Here is a 15,691-nt window from a genome sequence, read left to right on the forward strand (position 1 = left end):
TTTAAGATTTCCACTCTGGAGGGTGGGTTCATTTTTTTGCGTTTTTAAGCCCCAAAAAACGCTGTCGCCGTCTAAACGAAAGGCACATCTGATAAAATATTTTGTCGGTTTCACCCGGGAGCGTTGTCGTGTAAAGCCACCCTTAGTCTTGACCTGGAAGGGTATTGCTTGATGGGCGGGTGGGTGCTTTTGTTGTGGGATCTTCCTTTCACTGCATCAGGTCTGTAGATTATCCTCATTATCCTCATGACATTACTGGGATTAGGCCCCGTCCACACGAAGCCGATTTCATGGCGAAACCGCAAAGGCCGAACCGTACGGTTCGGCCTTCCGTCCACACGAAGCCGGCGAATCCGCTGACCGAAACCGCAAACTTCTGAAACCACCCTCGGAGGTGGTTTCAAATCTATCCGGTTTCGTTTTGTGTGGACGCCTGAAACCGACTGAAACCGCAAACCATGACGTCATTGCCCCACCCCTCGACCTCCTAGCCAATGGCTCTTAAGCCCGCGGAGTCTCAGAAATCACAACAAAAAAGATGATGGCAGACTACAAGCTTGTAATCGTTCTGCAGCATATCGTGTCCCTTGTTGGGTTGCTAAGCCATTATTTATTGAGAATCTAGTTCGCCATCGTAGAAGAGCTGTTTGTTTGTGTTGTTAGTGGTTCGGGGGGCAGCCTTTATGCGCATGCTCGCCTCTTCTTCTTCTGGATTTGTGTACCAGAAGCAGCGCCCCTTATGGGCCTGGAATGTTTACTACAGCGTTTCTACAGATCTATCCGGTTTCGCTTGGCTTCGTCTTTACGGAGATACTTCGAAACCGGATAGATCGAAACCGTAACGGTTTCGCCCGTTTCGGCTTTGTCAACACTGCATTCCTGCATGTGGTAGGAAACTCAGAGATGCAATGACTCACTTCTCTCCTAGACAAATACTTGCTCTGGCCTGCAGGAATTCAGGGGAAAACGTATAATTTACTCACCCTCACTCCCACTTGCCATCATGTGTGCATGGCTGGATGCAGTCCCTCTTATGTAGCCACACACCTAGCCTCACACATGAAATGTGTATGGCTGGATGCAGTCCCTCTTATATAGCCACACACCTAGCCTCATATATGATGCGTTTATGGCTGGATGCAGTCCATCTTATAAAGCATTACATTGCCTAATCAATTCCTAAATGTTTCTTAGTCTGGAACATCCAATTTCATTTAGAGCTTCAAGGGGTGTCATTGTCTAAAATGTATTGTAAATGCCTCTGGACTCACTTGGAAAGACCTACAACCAATCAGAGTCCCATCAGCCGCAGCCATCTCGGTTGTTATTGAAAAGGCCTCAGCCGTGCGCCTACGGCTGCACTGTACATCAAACCCGCCCATATTAGATAAAGGTTGGTGATTGGCCCGGGCCAGGTCTGTCTGAACAGGAGGGGGCCGGACCCAAATAACACTGCAAATAAACCCTGAGCTGGCAGATTTGACTGGTTTTCTGTAGGGCTGCACGGTATACGGTACTTTTATTCACCCAACATCGAAGATATCTATAAGAAACGTTCAACACCAAACACTAGGAATGCGTTTATTTCTTGGTATAAACTAGAGTAGTAGGCTCAGATTATTTGACTTCAAAATGTTACTTTGAAGACTATTTTACTGCTAAACACTGGGTATTTTCCATGTCCTACTTCTCTGAATGTGTGCTGGAGAGCACTCTTCGTTGTCTTTTTCGAGCTTCTTGCGACAATAAACAGATTTTTCACAATGGATTTTTTTTCCGTTGTGACCTAATTCCACATTATTATTGACCAGCTTCCAAAAACTAAAATGATGCTGTTTGATAAGTGATCTGGTTTCAAATATGTAAAGTTAACTGACAAATCAGATTACTATATACCATGTAAATGCTTTAATAAAAATAGGACCATCATTTATGACCATAAATAAATGACATCAACTGTAAGTTGTAAACTTGATTCTGCTGCAGCTCAACCCGAGGAGGAAGCAGAATGATGAAGCAGACTGAACACTAAGGACATCAGCCTCCTCAGCAGAGTGAACACTAAGGACATCAGCCTCCTCAGCAGAGTGAACACTAAGGACATCAGCCTCCTCAGTGCTCAGCAGACTGAACACTAAGGACATCAGCCTCCTCAGTGCTCAGCAGACTGAACACTAAGGACATCAGCCTCCTCAGTGCTTAGCAGACTGAACACTAAGGACATCAGCATCCTCAGCAGACTGAACACTAAGGACATCAGCCTCCTCAGCGCTCAACACTGTCCTGATGTAAGGAGGATTTTGCTGGGCTATCGTTTCAGTATGTAGATCAGTGGCGGTGGGTCAATAGAGGGCGCTAGGGCGCCGACCCTCCATGAACTATTCACTTGAATATATCTGCCAACTATGAATCAACTATTATAAATACAAAATAAATCAACAAAAATACATAGTGTTTATCCTCGTTTAATCGTGTAATAGACCGTACTTGCCACTGCCAGCAATCATTTAAATGCGTCTGAACGTCAATGATTTGGGCTAGGCTAGTTATTGGTCATTCTAAATAAAGCCCTCCTCCAAGTCAGGGGCGCCGGCCACGTTGAAGTCAATGTAAGCACGCAAACTTTTTGCTGTCTATCAAGCAGAGACAGCTTTTCATTGGCGCAAGAAAATTCGCCCTTGGGTTGCACCATTGTGTGCCCCGGGCCAATGGTATCGCTTTTTTTTTTGTGTTATCACCACATGATTGGACAATTCAGCGTATCAATCAAATAGGCTACCTCCCTCAGCAGCATTTGCGCAACACAACAACATGTCTTTCGGCCTGTAGCATCTAAACAAAATGAAGCAACCGTTTCACATTTCTAACTGCATTGGACGTAGACATTGAGAGGTACAAAAAATGGACGCTATAGGACAGTGATCATGATTTGTCTCAATATCAGAATCACAACAATGGGTCAAATAGCAATGGCTGTTGCAATGGCTATACAGTAGGTCTGTATATGCAGTGTAAGCTTGTCCAGGCCCTGCAAGTCAGGATGTAGGCTATGAATCTGAATGAATAGTAGGTGATAGGCAATAGGTAATGCAAAATACCGAAATCAAATCTACCAAATTCAAAAAAGAATCTGACCCCCCGTCTATTACTGCGCCCTACGCAACATTTATAATTACCAGCTGCCAATGATGTAGATTATAGTATCCTATTGCAGTCATAGTTCTGGTATCTAGTTCTGGTAAAGCCAGTATTCTCATGTCTGTGAGTGGTGCAACTTGAGCGCCACAGAGCTACGCCACAGGTGTATTTGAACAGATATTGTGGGACACAATTATAGCAGGGGATTGGAATGGTTTGGAGAATCGGGGCACAGACAGTGAGGCTGAGGTCCAGTTAGGAATGGGGTTTTGTAGGCATGACAATCGCGTGCATAAACTATAAGCTTTCAAAAAGTGATGTTTAGCTCAGGTGTTACAAGGCCCACACAGGAAATTGATAATGTGATGTCACTCTCTACTCCACAGTTGCATACATTCTTCAGTCGGGGAAAGCTTACCAGAAGTAGGCCATCACCTGCTCTTGGATCAACACCCATGTTTCGCCGAAGTCATCGGATTTCCACAACTACAGCGGCACAAGGTAAAGGACAGGGAGGAAAGAGAGGGAGAGAAGACATAAAAGGGTGAGGGGTGCATGTTAGGAATCTAGGTCAGTGCCCATTTCTACCGTAGGTCTGCATGTGACGCCTTGAGAGAGGGCTGTGGAGGAACACTGTGTTTGGAGAACCAGGTCGGCAGTGGACAGTGAATCAGTTATTCCAGAGACTACTCTATACATGAGATCGTGGTACAAGATACAACAAGTAACAAGAACACACTACTACTAATGACTGACTCAAACAAGATCTAAATGGAATGTACTTTAAGATACTGTTGTATAGTGAAAAACTACAAGAATATCGTAATAGGACAAAAATATTTAGCTAACTTATTATTTAAGTGGGGCTTGCAGCCTTGCGTTGCAGAAGGGTTTCTGTGAAGCCTGCAGTAAACTTGAACAAAGAAATCTCTCAGCAGCCCTAGAAGTATATTTAAGAAGCAACCGATGTTCAAAAGATGTGGAAAAATTAATGAAAACAGCAATCTTTGGGAACTTTGTATCAGCGGTGATGAACGTCAGAATTATTGCCCACCTGAGGGTTGCCCACCTGAACTGCTTTTCTTAAGAGTGAGTGAGTGAGTGAGTGAGTGAGTGAGTGAGTGAGTGAGTGAGTGAGTGAGTGAGTGAGTGAGTGAGTGAGTGAGTGAGTGAGTGAGTGAGTGAGTGAGTGAGGGAGTGAGGGAGGGAGTGAGGGAGTGAGGGAGTGAGGGAGTGAGGGAGTGAGGGAATGTGTGTGAGTGTTTGTCCTTCGGTATCACTGTCCCCCTGATCTCCAGAAGGAGTTCATTGTGCTGCAGACGGGCTACAGTCCAGCTGTGCAACCTGACCCCCAAAGCTTCTGAAAACATGCAGATACGAGGAGGGGAAACTAAATATCTTCTCAGCTCCAGCGTGACAATGCAGGACAGATAAGCATGTCTCAAGCCTCACCACCCTCTTTCAAATCTGCTGTGTGGCAACACTTTGACTCAGCGTTCAATGCGATGACGAGGGTAGGAAGACCGTAACAAACGCGGTACGGTCTGCAGGCATTGCTTTGCCACTGTCGGCCCCTCGAGTGGAAACACTTCTAACATGATGTCTCATTGACACCGCTGTCAGCCGGCCACTTGTCAGCAAAACCCTCTCGTTAGCATAGCCGCCTCACTTCCAACAACACTTTGCGAAATTGAAAACGAACTATACCTAGAGACAGTGGCGCAAAAAGTGGGTATGCACTATATGCGGCGCATAGGGGCGCCGCACCAGAGGGGGCGCCAAAGCGATGGAAGTAAAAAAAATTGAGTCGGCATTTTCTGTATTTAACAGCGTTTGTGTACATGATATGAGGATCAATAACAGAGAGACGTCACTGATAAGGCGCCCCCCCGCTCCTTCGCCTCCCTCCCCCCCTCCTCCCCACACGGCGCTCCAGTGGGCACGCCCTGGAGGCGAGCGCCAGTGTCTTCATTTGAACCGTATTGTCATCTGATGACACGTACCTCAATATGGAGAGGCAGAGAAGAAAGCCCTCGGGGTCACAACATAGAAAAAGAAAGATTGGGAAGGAGAAAGGGTGCGCAGGGATGAAAGAAAGCTTTTCAAAGTGGTTGAAAGACAGTCGTTTTTATGTCAGTGTATCAAGAGGAGGCTTGTAAATATTCAGGTTAGCTAAATCTACTACTAGTAAAACAACAGTTACTGTTGTCTTGCAACTTTGTACTGATCAGAATGGAGCCTACAATATAACGGATCATAACAAGAAAAATAAAAGGAACTTGTTCAATCTCTATGCAAGTCTTTGTTTTATGTCAATAGACCCAGTAAAAACTGAGTTATAAAGTTGATACTTTATAACTCTGTAATAATCCAAAGGTTAATAAGTTAATAATTAAAAAAAAAAGAAGATTATTACCGTATCGAGACTGAATCGTTCTACACAGTACTGCGATGCATCAAAGAATCGATTATTTTTCCCACCCCTATTGGTTACTGTACTCCAACGGTTCTAACAGAGTCTATTGTTTTGCATCTAAGCTTTTTGGTGAAGCTAGAGTTGCTGACCACAAGCCAAAGCCTTGTGGTGGGGTATAATAACTGGCAGTCTCAATTCTTATATAGTGGGGTATAAGAATTGGCATCCCGCTTATGCCTAGGTAAAACTATTGATAGCGAATTGCAGAGAGCGTGTTGATTTGAGTGATCGACTGCATACTCTTCCTTGCAGAAAGAAACCTGCCACCGAGGGGGACAAAATGCACAGTTAGGAAATCCTAGAAAGGGACATTTTCTGGGTATCCTTGATCTCATAGCACGGTATGATGTTACACTGGGAGAGCATCTTAGAAAGGCGGCCTCTAAAAAAAACACTGGATATCTGTCCTGGTGCACTCAAAATGAATTTTTTGATTCAATATCAGTGTGTGTTTTAGGTCAAATTTGTGCCCAGATCAAAGAGGGGGGGGGGGGCTGCTATGTGTCTGCATACCCCCCAGAAAGTAGGCAGTTGCTCCCCTGCCTAGAGAGACACCGTACCTAGCTCTGTCCACCGATAGTTGGACCTCAAGTAGCTCACTTGATTTTACACTTTATTTTGAAGGCATAGACCTACAGGTTGTCACAACTAGGAAGCACTTTGAATTGTTGCTTTTAATTAGAAACAATGCTAATGCTACTTTTAAGCCAGAGGCATATGGAATAAATGATGAAAGAAAAAGCCAGGAGGAAATTCTGGCGTCAAAAATGTTTCCATCAGCCTTGATGCGAACATCTGCATTTTCCTACGTCAGTCAGAGATCAGTGAATCGACAGATGGATGACTCAATGTAAAGGTCATTCACGGAGAAGGGGTACTACAATCAGTAGGTGTGCATTCTTTAATACATCCATGTTTAAAATAATAAACTACCTCGGTACAAAACTGAAAGGGCTTTGTGTGTTTGTACAGTCCGTCAACTCAATGATTTGTTATTATTTTATTGAGGTGTGAAAACAATGAAAAATGGTAATGTTCAATTCAATGTAAAATGTACTTTTGTCAGGCATACTGCCATCTTTCTGAATGGAAAGTTTTATTGCTCAATAAATTAAAGAGTGAATTGGTAAATGGGTGATTTCTATTGGTAAAGATAAAAGATACCATAAACAGTTACCGCTACCATAAACAGTGTGTGGTTTGTTGGGCTGGGAGCTGAGGTGTGTGTGTGCTTCTGCGTGGCGTTGGGTGTGTGTGCATGCTACCTGTTTGTTGGGGTGGAGGTTGTCGTAGCCCAGCACCAGGTGGGCCTGCTTGCTGTGCAGGAGGAGGTCGGTGGGCCTGAAGGGCAGGGGGAAGCCCTGCACCGTCTTGCAGAAGTCAAATGTGTTCCACAGGTACGAGTTGGTGACGTCTGCAAACAGGTACTGAAGGCCAGCAAGGGGAGAGCCGTAGGGAGAAAAACACAATGATAAGCACACTTTTTACATTTGATTGTTTCTACTTGATCAGATTTCAGTCACTTGGCCACTCTGGCAGTTGGCGCACATTCTTTTGTTTAAATCTTGGTTGAGTAAAGACCGTAAATACGAGTCTACCAAATGAAGTCAGCCCTAAATGCATCGGGTTAAGAATCAGGGTTTAACAAGAGATCTTCCTGGAATTGGACTAAACTCAATGGCCATTCATGAGCTACCAACCAACATCCTTCATGTTAATACCGCCGCTGACACACACACCATACAATGCACACCTTTGTTTCTGATCCCTTACTCACATCAAATCGCTCCTAAAGAGCAGCTAGACACTAGCATCAGCAGGTGGGTGGGACAGCACCAGGGTACACAGGTAACTGCAGTTTGCCTTTCCAGATTGCAGCAGGCAACTTCATCAGTTCAGCATGTAAGCATCAGAACCACCTGGAATGGTTTCCAACCGTAACCCTTGTTCCCACCCAGTTCCGTGAGATGAGGGGCTGGGTCACACCTTGGGCCACAAGGGTCAGAGGTCAGCTCTGGGGCCTCAGAGCCATACGGTCACGCAGAGGGCAACCAGAGGTCACCCAGAGGTCACCCTGAAGACCTTGGGCCATACCGTGTTGAGCATGGTCTCCACATGTGGAGACCACAAAAGGTGCAAGACTACCCTGTGCTCTGCCCATAACCAAGGCCTAGGACTGGACATGGTTCATCTGTGTGGCAGCACAATGCTCCCAGCAAGTGAGGACGGGTCAATACAGAGAGAGTGTAACAGGATTAATAAAGTACATCTCCTTCTTTATTCCATAGGCTGACCTGAGGGCCAGCAGGTGAGCCAGAGCTTGGCTGGTCACTGACAGTAGCACGACATGTCAGGGAGCTGCATCCCTCCCTGCTCTGAGCGCTGTTACACACTGCCTTCCCGTGATCACCAGCATTACCAAAGGCAATACAGCAGCGCACTATTATTATTTTTATCGTTTACATTTGTTTTTCATTGAATTGGTTTATTGGAACGGCCAGCACCTTCATGAGAGCTGGAGGAGGGGAGTTTGCGTGCGCGTGCGCGCGTTTACAAAATGCAGCAGGACAGATGGGCCCCTTGTTGAGCAGTTTGGATGTCTCACCCTCTTGTTGTCCGCTGGGCTGTGATAGAACTGGGCGATGACCTGCTTGCGGTCCTCCTTGGCCCCCGACAGGCGGAAGCGGTCTGAGACCAGCACAAAGCTGGTCCCGTAGTCGTAGGACACGTACACCTGGGCGGGACGAGGAGAGCGGGAAGAAGAGGGGAACGAGAAGACGACATGTCAAGATTAGTCAGCAAACATGCTATGCTAACAATACTAATTGTAAATTCTGACTCAAAAGATCTAAAAGGTCAAAAGATTGATGGAATTAAAACCTGAAGAAATAGCTGATAGTAAACTGTGTGTGTGTTTGTGCGTGCGTGCTCACAGAGCTGGTCTTGGAGCCCATGGCCCCGGCGCTGTCCCTGGCCAGGGCCACGATGACGTTGCTCTTCTCGCCCGCCCAGTGCACCACCATCTGGTTGTGGGAGTCATTCAGGTTGGCCTGAAGGAAACACAGGACACTCTTCCTGAAGTTACATGTACGAGTAGGAGTAGGGCTGATAACGAGGGTGAGCCACACGGCAGTCCATGACAATGTCATGTGGCGTGTGAACACATAAAAGACGGTCGCCGTCCATCAGGTCAGTGGAAATCTAGACCGATCCAAGAGGAGCAAAGTTCTCCACATATGCTACATTTAAAATAAGGCTCACCTGCGGAAGTGCCATTTCCAAACCCTGAAACCACCTTTAGCTTTTAATTCAACACAATTGCTTTTATGAATAATAATATCCATTGACTTACCAGTTATCCAAGTATAAACGAATGAGTTCCAATCTCTTGTCTGTGCTTTTAAATACTGAGGAATAATTAACTGTCTACTGGGGCACACCGTAGACATTAGGGCCCGACCGATTCATCGGCCTGCCGATTTAATCGGCTGATTATAGCCTTTTTGAAAATAATCAACATCTGCCAAAAAGACGCTGATTACAACCGATTTTTATTTACATTTTCTTATTTATTTTTTTTGAAATGTTATTGCGCTTAGTATCCTGCAGATTGCGCTCCTACTCGCCTTGCTAACTAACAACTTTAGCTGGAGTAAAAAAGAGGAGATTGAATTTTACCGTACAACATGAAAGCACACTCGCTCAGGCAGCTGCGCGCTCACCTCACCAATGTACACAAGACGCGTTGTTTGAGCATGTTGTGCCTGTTTTTCTTTAGGTCCCAGGCCATGTTAATTTGTTATACTGTAGACTCTAACGGTGAGACCATACTGCTCAGCACGCACGTGTTAGTCACTGCTCACGAGCGCAGCACATTGGGAGTTAGTTATTCATTTTACATTTTACATTACACTCATTTTTGACTGTAAATGTATTCTAAAACACTCAAAGGTTCTGCATTCAATTCACATATTCGTCAAAAGTGTTTAAAGTATATTTAAGGTATCAAAAACTACGTTTTATATGCTTTTTTATGTTTTGTTTTTAATCGGCCGATTAAATTGTAATCGTAATTTTTCTCTGAAAATAATCGGCATCTGCGCTCAAAAATCAATATCGGTCGGGCCCTAGTAGACTGTCTGTCGCGACATGACTTTAAAAAAGATATGGAAATAGTTCAGAGAGCCGTCTTAAACAGGTGTGTGTGTGTGTGTAGTTGATGGCCACTTTAAGCAGCCTCACCTGGCCCAGGTCAGACTGATTAGGCTCTTGGGCTGGGTGAGGCTCCACACCTGTGGTGCATTGACCAATCAATGACCAATCAACACACCCCATGGTAAACCAGCCAGACAAACTGTTAGAGCAGGTGTTTTTTCTTTAAAGACTGGAAAGCTTTCAAGCAGATGAGCGCTTCTCAAACTTATGCGGTCCAAAACGAATAGAGGTTGTGTTCTTCAACATTGAGCTGAGCTGAACAGAGACTGGACAGGGTGACCAGGATGCCTCAAGCTTTGTCTTTTAGCGGAGCTTGATCTACCGGAAGGGAGCAGGAGAACGTTGTGGTTGATTGTGGAATTCCGAATTCCACACTGACCTGCGAGTGTGTGGACAAGGCCGACAGGTTGTTTTTTCATTTAAAAAATATTTAAGATATTTAGATCAAAAAACACATCTGTGGATTGTTAAATGCCATCTTATTCTTTTCCTATATTATTTGGGACTAGATCAGAAAGGATTTAGTCAGAGATGGAGCCATTTCTTACTGAACTGAATGGTTTTGTCTTACTAAATGGTAATAAATATACAACTAGAGAGGTACAGAGGCATACATTTTCGGAAGAAAATGAGTGTGTGGTTACATGAGCCAACTTGTTGTTAGCGCAATATTCTGTGAGCATTCCAACTCTAGTATCACTAATTTGCGCGCTCCCCAAGCTTTAAATCCCTGAGGCGCTTTGAAGCGAACATTGGGGCTTTGGGGCTTTTTCTTCGATTTTGAGTTATAGCGCCCCCTGTCGCCGTAATGGTTCTTTCCTTTTGAGACCTGCATATGTGCCGTTTCTAAAAGTGTACCATTTCGACAACTGAATAATTCACCTCCAGAATGTTAAAGTCAGTGTTACAATCCCATTATAAAATAGCTTGATGAGCTCCTGAAACGGTGGTTATTTAAGTCATTTTTTCCACGATCGGCGCAATTTTTTGGACATTACCTGAGTGGGATGTCCTTGATGGGCTGCCAAAACTATAGATCTGAGGTACACTGAAGCACAATTGTGATTTATTGAATAATGGCGACTCAGTTGCCTAGATGTCTAAATTTAACAAAATCAAAAATAGAAATATCATAGATGCATTATTTAATCCACTACTATGAGAGGCTGACGCTAGCGTGATAGCTCAAATTTAAGCTTTAGGAGTGCTCTGTGGGGTGGAACATTTCTGAGGTTGGTGGAGATTCCCATTCTGCTGAGGACAGTTGGGCGACATATTTTGCTCCTAGTGCACGTCCGAGCTTGGTCAGACTTCAGGAAGCAAACCCTTTTCATGTACCCCGAGTGGTTTGACCTTACTTGGATACATTTACATATATTTCTTATTTTTTGGCGACAGTTTCCTCACACTCACCGCTCATCTCCTTCTGAGCGGATCCCCTGTATGGCTCAGAATTACCAAACAGGTGATCCATCCGCTCATTTCATTTTATCGTGATAGATATTAATATTGACTTATCGGCCAGTCCTTTTGCAAAGGGTGACACATAAGCTCACAGACTACATGCGCAAATCCAGAAAGGAACAAACATTGTTCTCCAATATGTGCAACCACGACTCAGCAAACGGTTTGAAACAAAGGTGGGAGATGTGTGTCTGACCACCAGGGTTTACACAGTACTTTGTTTCTTCGACCTAAACAGTCCCTTGTTTGGGCGGGGAATGGGGAAACCCTTTTTTATTATGTTTTTGGTATAGAAAAAATTATATTTTTTACAGGGAAATTCGCCTCTTTAGCTAGATGTTTTACCACAGAGGTATTTTAGAATCAAACCTATGGGCTGGATGCAAGCAGGCAGAACAGCAGGCTGTCTCTGCGATTTGCAAGGGGCTTTTTGACCACAGTGGCAGTTGTGCATCGAAAGATTGTCACTAGAAAAGCCTATTTATGCTTCTGGCTTTATCCTTTATTGGGTTTTGTTAGACACTCATGCTACCATGCAAATAATCTTCATGGGGATCTATGGCATTCAGTTACTTATCTTAGATATTCAACTATAATTTGTTTTGTGCACTTGTTCAGTGTGTAAATGTTCACAGGGCAAGGCTCTCACTGCAAATGCAAATGTTGGCAGTTATATTCTACTTCATAACAGAATAGGGTACCAGAGTATTCAAATAGAGATCACCGATAGGCCGCCTGGCTCGGACTTTCACTGCAAGAACAGACAAGGTTACTGCAATGCAGGCCTACTGAATAACTGCAGGGCACACCATTTTTTACATTTTTGTTTGAGTTTCAATACGGTTTGGCTCTTAGTATGAATGCAATCTTCATGATAAGAAATTAGTACTGCAACTAATCTCTAAACGAATACTGGATCTGGCAAGATCAGTTCAAAAGAGGTTGCATCACAGCAGTCCATTCTTGTTTAGTGTTTCTATTCTCAGTATATACATATCATTCATTACAATCAGGACAACCCTTTAATTATACCAAGTGACTTGCTCTCTCTTCGTTTCCCAGACAGCTTCAGTTTTGGGGATGCTTTGCAGAAAGGTAAAGATTGGAGGAGAAATGACTCGAGGGGACCACAGAATAGGCTGGTTCACCAAGGCGTTGAATGACGGATGCCTGATGGGAGGAGAGATGACAATCTGGGAAACGACCACTACCAGGGAAATGCATGCTTGGAACCAGAATGTGAACATGTGAGAGTAACGTCCAGCCCCCCCAGGTGAAATATGTAACACATGTGTGTCTCAACTTAAACCATTTCTTATTCCTTTCTCACTTCAGCGGTGGTCAGAGATTCCCATATGTTCTGCAGGAAATGGCAACGTGTGTGTGTGTGTGTGTGTGTGTGTGTGTGTGTGTGTGTGTGTGTGTGTGTGTGTGTGTGTGTGTGTGTGTGTGTGTTACTTACCTGTCCGTACACCTTGGGCAGGGCCGACACTTCGGCCCCACGGCGGTTCCTGATACGGGGTCCGGTCCCTGCACTCCCCCCGTCCCCTCTGGCCGCACGCCGCGCGGTTTGTCGCAGTTTGGGAGCTGCAGCGCCCAGTCCGTCTGATAAATCCACGTCTGCGTTCACCGTTATAAATCCTCTGTCTTGTGGTAGCCTGTGTCGTTCCTCTTGGTGTAGACGCAGTGTGGATGCCCGTACCGCCACTGCAGACACGAAGAAGAGACACACGGTCCATCGGAGAGAGGAGCGCATCCCGCCGTCCTTCGCCGTCGCCATGTTTGTGTTCATGTTGCTGATGAGGTCACCGACAAGCGCGCCTGCGATTGGCCGCTGGGGATGAAGAGCAGCACGACGCCCACCATAATAAAAACATGAAATACAACCTCCCAATCTACTGGCATCACGAATTAAAAACACTAGGCTATATCATTTAACCAATTAAATATGTAGGCCATGGAAAATAATGTTGATTTTTTGTCTTTCTGTTCTTCTCCATGCTTTATTCAATGTCCTAAATGTTCCTTCAAATATTCAAATATTATGATCTGATGTAAGCATAAATGAAAGTATGCTTACATGTGTTTCAAATTCTAAAATGATATTGTGGCGAGCAGCGCGGGAAGGACGAGACGGGAGCCCAGGTTTAAATGGCGCCGCAACTCTCGTGCCTCAGTACACCGCACGACCCCGAGAGCTGCCTTTATTCAAACACCACACATAACAGAAAACACGGCACAACTGACCAACACACACAACACTCTCACTAATGGTCCTGATCACACTACACATCACAATTAACACACAAACAATAAAGAACCCAAACCCGTTAACCCCACTTAACTAATAATAATAATACCAACACTAATAACAGAACAAGTTATACAAAGACAATAAAACCCCTTTTCCCCAAACATTATGAATACCCAGACTCCCCGGGGGTAGGAGTCGCCACACAGCCCCCACCTTAGGGGTCAGACGTCCCGACGACCCCAACACCCACTGCACAGTCCCGAGTGTTCAGGGGGCCGGCGTCGCCGCCTTGGCCCCGGCCAGTAGCGGCCCCGTTGCGGTGCAGCCTTCCCCTCGGGTTGGGACGCCTGTCTCCAACAGTCAGTAGCGGTCCTGGGGTTGTGGTCGGGGACCACCTCCATCGGGGCCCCCACCAGGTTCCGCTGTAGGGGGCCTCTGGAGCGCCGTTCGGGCACCCCATCCTCCGCCGCCCTCCGACGTCTGGCCTTCCGACGGCCACGCCGGCGGCTGCGACGAGGATGAGTGGCACGCTGCCACGTCCACCCGCAGTCCTCGACCAGCCCCAGCTGCCGACACTGCGCAAGGGAAGCCTCAGCCGTCTCGGTGGGGGGAAGGGTGGCCGTCCGGATCCGGCCCTTCCGCTGCCTGGACTTGACCCCCATGTTCTTGGTGCCGGGGGGGAGGGCTGCCCCAGCCGCGTCCACGGATCCACCACCGCGACGGCGGCAGAGCTCCACCTCAGCCCGTTCGGCCTGGTCCAGAGCCGCATCGAGGGTCTGGGGTGCGGTGAGGCGGACATGCTGCCCCAGACTCTCCGGCTGCAGTCCCCGCAGGAAAGCGTGGAGCGCCAGGGCCTCCCGTGTAGCCGCGGAGAATTCCGGGTAGCTGCGTCGGGTCAAGAGCTGGACATCCGCAGCGTAGACCCCCAGGCTCTCCTCCTCCCTGCGGCGGTGAGAAGCCAGCAACTGCTTGCTCTCGTTGCTGGAGACCCGTTCACCGAACCGCCTCTCCAACGCTTGGATCAGGGCCTGAAGGTCTCGCTGGTCTGCTTGGTCCAGGTCGAGCAGCACCCGTGCTGCCGTCCCCTCCAATGCCAGGGCAAGGTGGACAACCGCCTCGTCGGCACCCCAGCCGTTGTGCCACGCTGCAAGCCGGAACTGGGCCAGGTATGGTTCCAACTGCGTTACCCCAGTGAACTTCGGCAGCCTAACCGCTGTCCTGGGGCGGTGGGCAGCTGCCGGTCCTCCGGGCCTTCCGGTCGTGTCCACAGGGGGGCGCTGCGCTCCCATAGCGCAGGGTGCGTTGTCCATGGGCTCGACCGCGAAACTCAAATCCCCCCGCGCATGCGCAGGCCACATCCCACTTCTGACACCAATGTGGCGAGCAGCGCGGGAAGGACGAGACGGGAGCCCAGGTTTAAATGGCGGCGCAACTCTCGTGCCTCAATACACCGCACGACCCCGAGAGCTGCCTTTATTCAAACACACACCCATAACGGAAAACACGGCACACCTGACCGACGGACATACGACTCCGGGTAACGGTTGCCGACAACACTACACACAATAAACACACAAACAATAGAGACCCCAAACCCGTTAACCCCACTTAACCTAATAACATAAACAAGTTATCTAAAGACAATAAACCCCCTTTTCCCCAAACAACATTAAGAATACCCCATTACCCAGACTCCCCAGGGGGTAGGAGTCGCCACACAGCCCCCACCTTAGGGGTCAGACGTCCCGACGACCCCAACACCCAATGCACAGTCCCGAGTGTTCAGGGGGCCGGCGCCGCCGCCTTGGCCCCAGCCAGTAGCGGCCCCGTTGCGGTGCAGCCTTCCCCTCGGGTTGGGACGCCCGTCTCCAACTGTCCGCAGAGGACCTGGGGGTGTGGTCGGGAACCACCTCTTTCGGGGCCCCCACCAGGTTCTGCTGTAGGGGGGCTCTGGAGCGCCGTTCGGGCACCCCATCCTCCGCCGCCCTCCGACGTCTGGCCTTCCGACGGCCACGCCGGCGGCTGGGACGAGGGTGGGTGGCACGCTGCCCCATCCACCCGCAGTCCTCGACCAGCCTAAGCTGCCGACACTGCTGCGGCTCAAGGTCAGCCCTGTCGTGCCGCCACAGTGCACGGGAAGCCTC

The 15,691-nt window shown here is 47.4% G+C and overlaps 1 protein-coding gene and 1 long non-coding RNA gene across 2 annotated transcripts in view; one reads left to right on the plus strand and one right to left on the minus strand.

Moving 5' to 3' along the window:
* sorl1 (sortilin-related receptor, L(DLR class) A repeats containing) overlaps positions 1-13,108 on the minus strand; it is a 67,509-nt gene extending 54,401 nt beyond the window's left edge. Inside the window, exons 1-5 of the mRNA XM_060074388.1 lie at positions 12,756-13,108; positions 8,548-8,664; positions 8,220-8,348; positions 6,880-7,041; positions 3,557-3,624 (exon numbers count right to left, since the gene is read on the minus strand). Coding sequence (XP_059930371.1) covers positions 3,557-3,624; positions 6,880-7,041; positions 8,220-8,348; positions 8,548-8,664; positions 12,756-13,085 — 806 coding nt within the window. The 5' untranslated portion in view covers positions 13,086-13,108. The remainder of the gene's footprint in view (positions 1-3,556; positions 3,625-6,879; positions 7,042-8,219; positions 8,349-8,547; positions 8,665-12,755) is intronic.
* Positions 9,952-12,870, plus strand: LOC132473986 (uncharacterized). Its single transcript, XR_009529536.1, has 3 exons — positions 9,952-10,235; positions 12,356-12,566; positions 12,777-12,870. It is a non-coding gene; the product is annotated as an uncharacterized LOC132473986 (long non-coding RNA).
* Positions 13,109-15,691: the final 2,583 nt, after the last annotated feature.

The sequence above is a fragment of the Gadus macrocephalus genome, chromosome 16, assembly GCF_031168955.1.
Source record: "Gadus macrocephalus chromosome 16, ASM3116895v1".
NCBI lineage: Eukaryota > Metazoa > Chordata > Actinopteri > Gadiformes > Gadidae > Gadus > Gadus macrocephalus.